The sequence below is a fragment of the Terrapene carolina genome, unplaced genomic scaffold (genome assembly GCF_002925995.2).
Source record: "Terrapene carolina triunguis isolate 2854851 unplaced genomic scaffold, T_m_triunguis-2.0 Scaffold231, whole genome shotgun sequence".
NCBI classification, from domain to species: domain Eukaryota; kingdom Metazoa; phylum Chordata; order Testudines; family Emydidae; genus Terrapene; species Terrapene triunguis.
The window spans coordinates 14,227,569-14,236,632 of NW_020664582.1; the positions used below are offsets into that span (position 1 = coordinate 14,227,569).

The window sequence follows — 9,064 nt, forward strand, 5'->3', positions numbered from 1 at the left end:
CAGGGGAGGAAGGGATGGGGTGGGAGGAAGGGGAAGAGTGGCAGGGGTAGGGGAGGAAGGGATGGGGTGGGAGGAAGGGGAAGAGGGGCAGGGGCAGGGGAGGAAGGGATGGGGTGGGAGGAAGGGGAAGAGGGGCAGGGGAGGAAGGGATGGGGTGGGAGGAAGGGGAAGAGTGGCAGGGGCAGGGGAGGAAGGGATGGGGTGGGAGAAGGGAGTGGGGGCAGGGGAGGAAGAGATGGGAGGAAGGGGTAGAAGTGCGAGAGAGGGTGGGGCAGGGAGGAAGGGTCTCGGGAAGGGTGATAGGGGTAGGGAAGGGAAAGAAGTGGGAGAAGGGGGTGGGGCAGGGAGGAAGGGGAAGGGTCTGGGGAGGGGAGATGGGAGGAAGGGGAGCAGCCAGGGTGGTGACAGGGAAGGAAGGAGAAGGGCTGGGAAAGGAGGATGTGGGGTGATGGGGCATGGCAGGAAGGGGGATGGGAGAGGGGGTGGGGATAGGGGAGGAAAAAGAAGGGAGGGGAGGCAGGGAGTGATGGGGGTTGGGGGAGCAAGGGGAAGGGTCTGGGAAAGGGGGCTTTGGGGCAGGGGAGGCAGGATGGGTGAGGAGGGATGTGATAGAGGGATGTGCAGAGGTAGAGGAAGGGAGGGCTAAGGTGAGGGGAGAGACTGAAGGTGCCTGAGTAAGGAGGAGTAAAATAAATTGGACTGGTCTGGTGAGCTGTGGTATCTGGGTGGCAATTTGAGGATCACAAGTGTGGGAGGCTGGTCAGGCTGAATCTCCCAGCTCAAGAATTGCCAGTGGGGTTTCTCAAGACTGAACTGGTTTATTCCCAATAGCCGTGCACTTCAGGCTCTCTTCCACCCTGGGACTCTGGTGGCACAAGAGCCGGAGTTCTGTTGCAGGTCACAGTGCTCATGGCTGCATGACAGCAGGCACTGACTGGTACAGATGTACCACTGGGCTCGAAACAATTCCTCCACTCCATGTCTCTTAGACTGTAAAATGCTTGGATCATGGATCAAATCCTGACCCCATTGAAGTCAATGGGGTCAGGATTTCATCTCCAGTCTTTATTTTCTGTACAAAGTACCATGCACACATGCAACACTAAATAATGACTACTACCTTGGGTAATATGGTTGCAGTGACCCGGATTCAACTGTTGTTTTGTTGTTGCTTGATTGCTAATTGGATGATAGAAGCTGTTGAGGGGCATGGTTAGGACCTGTCATAATTACTGCTGTCCGGTCAATGCCTTTTGCCCTGTGGGTAAAACTGTTTTGTTTTTCTACATAAGAGAACTGATCTGAATTGTTCTGAACAACTAAAAGCAGAATGCTTTTGTTTCGTGAAATCTTATGCATTGGGTTTAACCTGATCCATTGTGATTACTTACTGAATGACTTGTTTCCCAAGAGCATATTCATTGTGATTAAAAGTCTTATGTTTCTATAATTTATGTGTGTATTCGTCCTGGTCAGTATCTCATGATTAAATGCTGCTCTCAACCTGGTGTACTGCAGTTAGTATATTTATAAAATTTGTTGTTATATATTTTCCTAAGATGTTGGTGCATATGTGCAGTTTACATAATACATGGTTTCTTGAAATAAAACTCATTTTATCATGCAAGATTTTGTTTTCCCTTTTTTTCTGTGGTGTAGATTGGGATATTTGAACAAGCAGAGATTTATTTAAACAGTGCCAGAGGTGGGAATAGTGATTTAGATGTATCTGAGGGAATGGTCCCTCCTCTTGAAGAGCTTACAGTCATCCTAGCTAGAGAAATTGACTAACATAAATAAACATTTCCCTATAAATGATTATTTAAAAAAAATCTACTGCCCATAGGTATCTGCAGAGCAACGATGGCAACAGAATCTCCTCGCCGCCCTAGCCGATGTACAGGGGGAGTTGTGGTTCGCCCACAGGCTGTCACGTAAGCATGTTTTAGAAGATGTCCAGTTATCTTTGTTTGAAATCCCTAGAATATTCCTGTACAACAAGTACATGGCACTAATGTGGTCCTCGCAAAATCAGCAGCAACTTCCTGTCCTAAACAGTACAGTTTTGTTGTGCTCAGTATTTTCCAGCAAAAGAAAGTAAATAAATGCCTCTTTCCAGATTTACAAGATTATACACAGCAGGCATTCTCTTTGAAAGGGATACATTTGAGATTGGTAGGCCAAAATGTTCACCAACCTTACAAGTTACAGGGTAGATGATTGAACACGTTATAAATAAACAAGAAAAGATTGCAAAACATATTTTGCTTGCTAAACAAACTCGACACTAGATACAACTGAGTCATAACAAACTTGTGCTTAGTGGGAATTTGTAGATTTCCCTCCCCCTCCCCCCACTGCTGTCTCTCTCTGTTCCATTCTTATATTAAAAGGTATAAAGATCCTGATATCTGCACTGTCTCAGTAAGTGGGGTTGTTGTGGATTTCAGTGTACTGCTTGCTCAGGAGAACAGAGAAGACAAATACAGTGAAGGTTAAAAAAAATAAAAATGTAGTTACCTATGTCCCTCCAAAACACCGTGCATAACAGACTTTCCTACCTTTCCAGGTCTCCCCTAAGTTACCTTCACATGTCAATGGTTGAATGGTGAACATCCTCAATTAGAGTAACCAGAAAACTTGTGTAGTCCTGGCTTTGCCTGTCATAAGTTCTTTTGTAGCAGAATGGGTGAAATTTTCTCAGTGGTGGCATTATGCTGCTGACTAGTTTTTTGCTATGGTATTGCATTGCAATTTCATGTGTGTTTTGGCACCTTGTACTTTACTTACAAGAGCTGACAAAACATGTACAATGATAATGATGGGGATGACTGTCTGTTTAGATCTCAGGATTCACTTAATTTTTAGCAGGAGCAAATAAAATCCAGCTGTTCCTGTAACTCAGTGAGTTGCATAAACAACTAGGTCTTTGCAACCTAAGCTTTCATATAAGGGAGGAGAAGCCTGTAAAAGAAAGCTTACAATTTGCTAAATGCAATTCTATTTGTAGTAACCTGTTCTGTGGAGCTTGTTCTCTGGAAAAACAGTAATTAAAAAAGAAAAGCTCTATAAGAATATTTGATTATGTGCTTTTTGTGTGGTGATTATTTTCCAGGTTATGTTTTCCCAACCTGCATATCTCAGGTATGGGTACATCTCTCATCCTTTATCTCAGAATTGATTTTTTTTGGGTAGCATGCTACAAACTTGAACTTCCTGCCCTCATTTTGAATTAGTAGGTTATCAAACAAATGGCAAAACATATTAACAACCCACAAAAACAAGAGAACCATATACAGAAGAGAAGCTAGCTTGAGACCTACTTCAACTATTGATTTATCAATTACCCTGCTAAAAGCTAAAGTTTCATAGTTTTTTTTTTTTTAAATAAGTACATCAAAGAAGAAATTCTCTCAGAAGTTCTTAGCCTTCAGCATTCTGTCTGCTAACCATTGCTTAATTTCATTCCAAGAGAGGTTTAGTGCACATACATTGAACAAAACATTTCCAAAGCCTGCCTGCTTGGTTTACTCATTAAAGATATACTTTGGAAAGCATCAGCACACATTTATGAAATGAAGACATTACCACCCTTTTGTTAAGGCTAGTATACATAAACATTAATTAGGTTTTAATTATCCTGTAGTATAGACAAGTTTATAGAGGGACCGAGATCATGACCTGGCCAAGATTACACAATGAGTCAATCAGGAATAGAAATCAGGAGTCTTGTCTTACAGTGCTCTGCTCTAACCACTAGGATAAACTCTCTTTAGCTCAGTAATCTTTTTAGCCACTTTTGTCAGTTTTGGTCCAGAATAAACCGTTTTTCGATCTTCAGGAACAATTTTTCAGATTTGCCTTCATTTCACAGGGCAGGCAACTTGTTACATTTAGAACTGATGCTCCTGGAGCTGTAGGACTGACCTGTTATAAAAGTGTATACAGAAACTTACATCTCCTCCCCTAGTGCTGTCATGACTAGAGAGAACAAAGCCTTCCAAGTACGGAATGTCACCAACATTTTATGTGGACAAGATATTTACACAGTTCTATTAAGAAGGAAAGTGGCTGAGCCTTTTGGTAGCAGGAATCTGGATTTCTTTGTTCCAGCAGCAAGGGCAGTAGTGGCAACAACTTGTATTTGCTGCTATTGGTAATTCTAGACTTAACGCTTAAGTCGTTGTGTTTAAAACAGATTGAATATGTACCAAAATAATCATCAATCTGAAGTATGTCAAAGTTGTTGGATGCAGAGAGTTAGCTGAATAAAATTTAGAATCACTGCTAACTTTTTAAAAATTATATGAGCAGCTGAACATGTTGTCCATTGCCAAGTTAGGTGACTAGCATTATACAAAGATATCGTCAGCCTTATGTGGTCAGTCTACATATTTTGTTGTTCAGCAGCTACACAGCATATCTGAGACGCTCACCTCTCTCTTCTGTAAGATACTTTAATAAAAACCTTAGTTGAAGTCTATCAGAACATACGTGCCTTGCACTATACCCCACAGCACTCTAAATTGCAGCTGATAATGAATTGCCAAGAGGAGTGAGTTCCACAGCGTAAGACCTCCACTGAAAATGCCTTCCCACTAATCTTAGCCAGTTTTATCTTGGGAACAGATAGTAGAAATCTCTAGCCTCTCTTAACTTCATGGTAGTGCCTAGCATATGTAAGCTGGCAGGTAGTTTCCCCAGCCCAGGAAGAGAAATAATGTTTCAGCTATTAGTCTTTTAATGCCCTTTCTTCAGGGTTTGTTTTATTGTCCACACATCAATCACAAAACAAAAAGCAAATGAAAAACACTGAAGAATAATTCCCAAATTGCTTGCTTTAACCAGCCAGGAGGGAAGAGGACACAGCCTTCTCCTTTGATCCAACTTTCCCTTCTTTTTACACTTTTCCCTGACATGTGACAGGCAGAGACGGCTTAATCCTTTACAGACTTCAATGCCCTTACTTTGTGACCAGTGTGGGATAGGCAGTTTATCAAGTAATTGGGTGCTAAATTTTCCAGACTTTATGGGTATTGTGTAGTACAGTAGAACGTCAGAGTAACGAACACCAGAGTTACGAACTGACCGGTTGACCACATGCCTCATTTGGAACAGGAAGTACGCAATCAGGCATCAGAGACCCCCTCCCAAAAAAGGCAAATACTGTACAATAAAGTACTGTGTTAAACACAAAACTACTAAAATAAAGGGAAAGTTTTAAAATAAAGATTTGACAAGGTAAGGAAACTGTTTCTGTGCTTGTTTCATTTAAATTAAGATGGGTAAAAGCAGCATTTTTCTTCTGCAGAGTAAAATTTCAAAGCTGTATTAAGTCAATATTCAATAGGAAACGTTTGAAAGCACAACCATAATCTTTTGTTCAAAGTTACGAACATTTCAGAGCTTTGAACAACCTCCATTCCCGAAGTGTTTGTAATTCTGAGGTTCTATTATACCTTGATTTACATACCGTCAAGGGATAACACCATATTTTTCTAAGTGGAATAATTGGGGACATTTTAAATGCAGTTGAGCAGGTGTGCAGTGTAAAAACCAAAATGTAACCCCACAAATTTGTAAAGAAACCATACAGACTGGAATTGGAGGTTTCCCCACCAGTTATCAGCCAATGAATTGCCGATCAGTCTTTTGCAGATAATCTAAACTGAGACACAGCTTGCCTCATTTTCCCCAGTGATATGTAATAGTTAATATATTTATGTCTGTATTTAGACTTACAGTAATTAAGGATTCTTCTTTTCCAGGGAACAGTCATATATGGAAAGTGTTGTTACGTTTCTTCAAGATGTTGTGCCACAGGTAAGGGACTAAAAAAACCCCACTCTCTTCCCAGTGCTAGTAATACATATAAGTAAGGTGCAGCTACATAGTGATATTTTGGTCCAATTTATACAAAGAACAAATACCAAAATTTTTAAAAGTGGCTGACAGGTAATTTTGAGTGCTTCAAATTTTTTTTGGTCCCCCATCTTAGACACCTTAAAAGGGCCTGACTTTCAGAAAGTGCGTACTGTCTGAAAATCAGGTACCTTTGAGGCGTTTCCAATTGGACACCCAAAATCATTAGTCAGTTCAAAGTCTTGGCCAAAGTATTTAAAAACAAGGCTTGAAAAATGTATCATGTATGTACTAGCGAGCGAGGGTTACATTTTCTGCCCACTTAAAGATGTGGCAGTGGTAGCAATGAAAGGCAGAGGCCTACTTGTGAGGTAGAGAGACAACACTTTTGTGGGAAGCCCAACCCTCCTAATTGCTGGGACTCCTACCAAGCTGGTATTTCTGGACCATGCTTAGGAACTCGTGTGTTTTTGTGTCAATGTCTGGCTAGTAGGCGTCAGAAAAGTTTGATACACACCTGCTTGTTTTGCAAGTTTAATGTTTGCTGGAAAGGAGGAGAGGGTTTTTTTTTTTTCTTTTCTTTTCTTTTCCTCTCTTCCTTTCTCCACTTGCCTCAGAACCTTCAGGTTGCTGCTGGGTGGAGGAGATTTGCTAATTTACCCCTTCTCTAGCCTGCTGTGAGGGGAGAGGAACACATGAATCTGTCATTCTGCTTTTCCCCCCAGGTTCCATATCTTGGGTCATTCTCCCCTAAGAATAGCTCTGGTCCTTTTGTGCTCTGTTGTTTCTAGCTTTCACAAGTAACTGCAGAATGAATTGATATGGCTGTGGTCACTTCACTGCTGCCCACAGGGTTCTAAGTAGCAGGCTGAAACTGATCAGAGTGGGATTAATTTCATGCTCCTGGTATTTGGGAAAGCTGTGGACAGTAGTAGAGGAACTGTAACTGTTTACCTGTACACTCAGGAAGGCAACATTGCATTGATTCATAGCTGGAATCAGTCAATAATAATAATTAATAATAATAATAATTAATAGTTAATTATACAAGGTAGAAATTTCTTTTTTAAAAAGAAATTGGCACACCCTGACTCCTGTTAGGAAAAGTTTCCCACTGACGATTCTGACTATTAGTAATTTGCCAAATGCATTTTTTCATGTTGTGATTCAAGTTATGGTGTAAAAGTAAGGATAGTCAAACTTTTATTGAAAGAATTGTTGTGTTTTAACCTGTTCTTATACTCAGGTATTTTTTCTCCATAGTTAAAAAGATGCACTCTTAGTTATATTTTACAAGTCAATTTGCCTTGTAGGCATGGAACATGCTTTGTTTTGAAAAATAATACCAACACTAATTTTTTATTTACATTTTGAGTGCATATTATTGCTTGTTCAGCATGCACACAGTGATTATACAAGTTCTTTTCATATTTAATCCAAAATACTGCACAGTATTTTGCAATAATTCAGTTGGAAACGATGGTATTTCCTCTGTAACTCATATTCTGATTACTGCTGTTTCTCCTGAGAACTGTAAACCTTAGGTTGTCTAGAAACACCAAGAAGCTTCATTCCAATTTCTCTTTGTACCTCATCTCTTTAGGGGCATCTGTAGAATATATTTAACTGAAGTATGGATCTACTTTGATTGAGTTACAGTGCGTTCTCTTTCAAACTTAAATATTTTGGTTATATTAAAATCATAGGTATATAATTAAAATGTCTCAGTAGGAATGAGCTTCATAGGAAAGAAAGGTTTCAATTTTTTTAGCCTTGCTTATAAAGTGTTTAAGTGGGTCAAAAAGGAATTAAAAGAATAAACATACCTCTCTCTAAAGATCTTCTTTTGATTCTATTTAAAAATAGTTTAAATTGACAAAATCAAGGATTATAGAAACAACTATCTTTTGTTCTGTCCAATTTAATACAAGGTTTATGTTTCTTAGAAGCCAGTTGGCTTTTATTCCCTGTACCTGGAAGGTCTGTGGTTGTCTGTGTCTTGCCACTTTTACTTTAATAAGTGTTGCTACACTAGTTGAATTATATTTAAGATGAAATGTGTTGACCAGGGAACCACTCCTCTCAAAACCTCCCAGAAATACGGAGAGTATAAGATATATGCAACAATTCTTGTTTTCCGTGCATTACCCGATGTGCTCTATACAGAGAGCAAAAAATAAAGATGTTATACTTTGTTTATTTTCTTCCAACCTTTCTCTTTTTTTGTGTAGGCCTACAGTGGTACTCCACCAACAGAAGAAAAAGAAAAAATAGTCTGGGTCAGATTTGAAAATGCAGACTTAAATGGTATGGTTTTATCTCCTTTTTTCAGTTCTATTTCTGTATCTTTTTGGGCCCATATACAATAATTTTAAACTAGCAAAATTAAAAAATTACAGTATAGACAAGCGTTGGCTCAAACAGAACTCCTTTACTCCTCCTTACTAACCAGGAATGAATCGTTATTGTTTAAAATCCTGAGTGAATAGATAGGCCTTTGCTCAGCAAATTTCTTGAAATGTGCTTTGAAGGTGAGCGAACTCTGGTGTGGTAGGATTAGTGAAGTAAGCAAATTCCAGAGCAAAGCCACTTGGCCCCCTCACTATCCAGATCAGTTCAAAACAAAACATAGGGCTGAGTGTAATCCATGTATTCGTAGGTTTGTAGCCTGAATCACCTAATTATCTCTCCCAGTGGCTTCATGCACACATATTGAATGGGTGCAGTGTCATAATAGACTTTTGTGTTACCTAGCAATAGAGAGCTGTCAAAGTGGATGAGCAGTAACCTAACTCCATCCTCTTTGATATCGTTGAGGAAAAAGAATAGATCAAGAACAGAATATATACTTAAGTAGGACTTGTTTGCTCCTATTAGAGGCTGTTGAATCAGCATGGACAACAGACTTTGACCATCATTAAGAGGAAACGATCATTGCAGTCTTTATGCCTTACTTAGGCCTATAGTAGGGTTACCATATTTAAAAAATAAAAAAAGAGGACACTCCACGGGGCCCTGGCCCCGCCCCTTTCCCACCCCCGACCCCGCCCCTTCCCCAAAGTCCCCGCCTTAACTCTCCCTCCTCCCTCCCAGCCACGCGAAAAGGGCTGCCCAAGCGCTACCGGCTTCACGGTTTGCCGGGCAGCCCCCAGACCCTGCGCCCCTGGCCGGCGCTTCCCCAGCGCAGCTGGAGCCTGGGAGG

At 40.5% G+C, this 9,064-nt stretch overlaps 1 protein-coding gene across 4 annotated transcripts in view; it reads left to right on the forward strand.

The window, feature by feature from the left end:
• The first annotated feature begins 1,850 nt into the window (after positions 1–1,850).
• Positions 1,851–9,064, forward strand: part of BCAS3 (BCAS3 microtubule associated cell migration factor) — a 490,159-nt gene continuing 482,945 nt past the window's right edge. For all 4 annotated transcript variants that reach the window (XM_024211255.1, XM_024211257.1, XM_024211256.1 and 1 more), the window contains exons 1-3: positions 1,851–1,934; positions 5,769–5,823; positions 8,094–8,169. In XM_024211255.1, the coding sequence (XP_024067023.1) occupies positions 1,864–1,934; positions 5,769–5,823; positions 8,094–8,169 (202 nt within the window). In that variant the 5' untranslated portion in view covers positions 1,851–1,863. The remainder of the gene's footprint in view (positions 1,935–5,768; positions 5,824–8,093; positions 8,170–9,064) is intronic.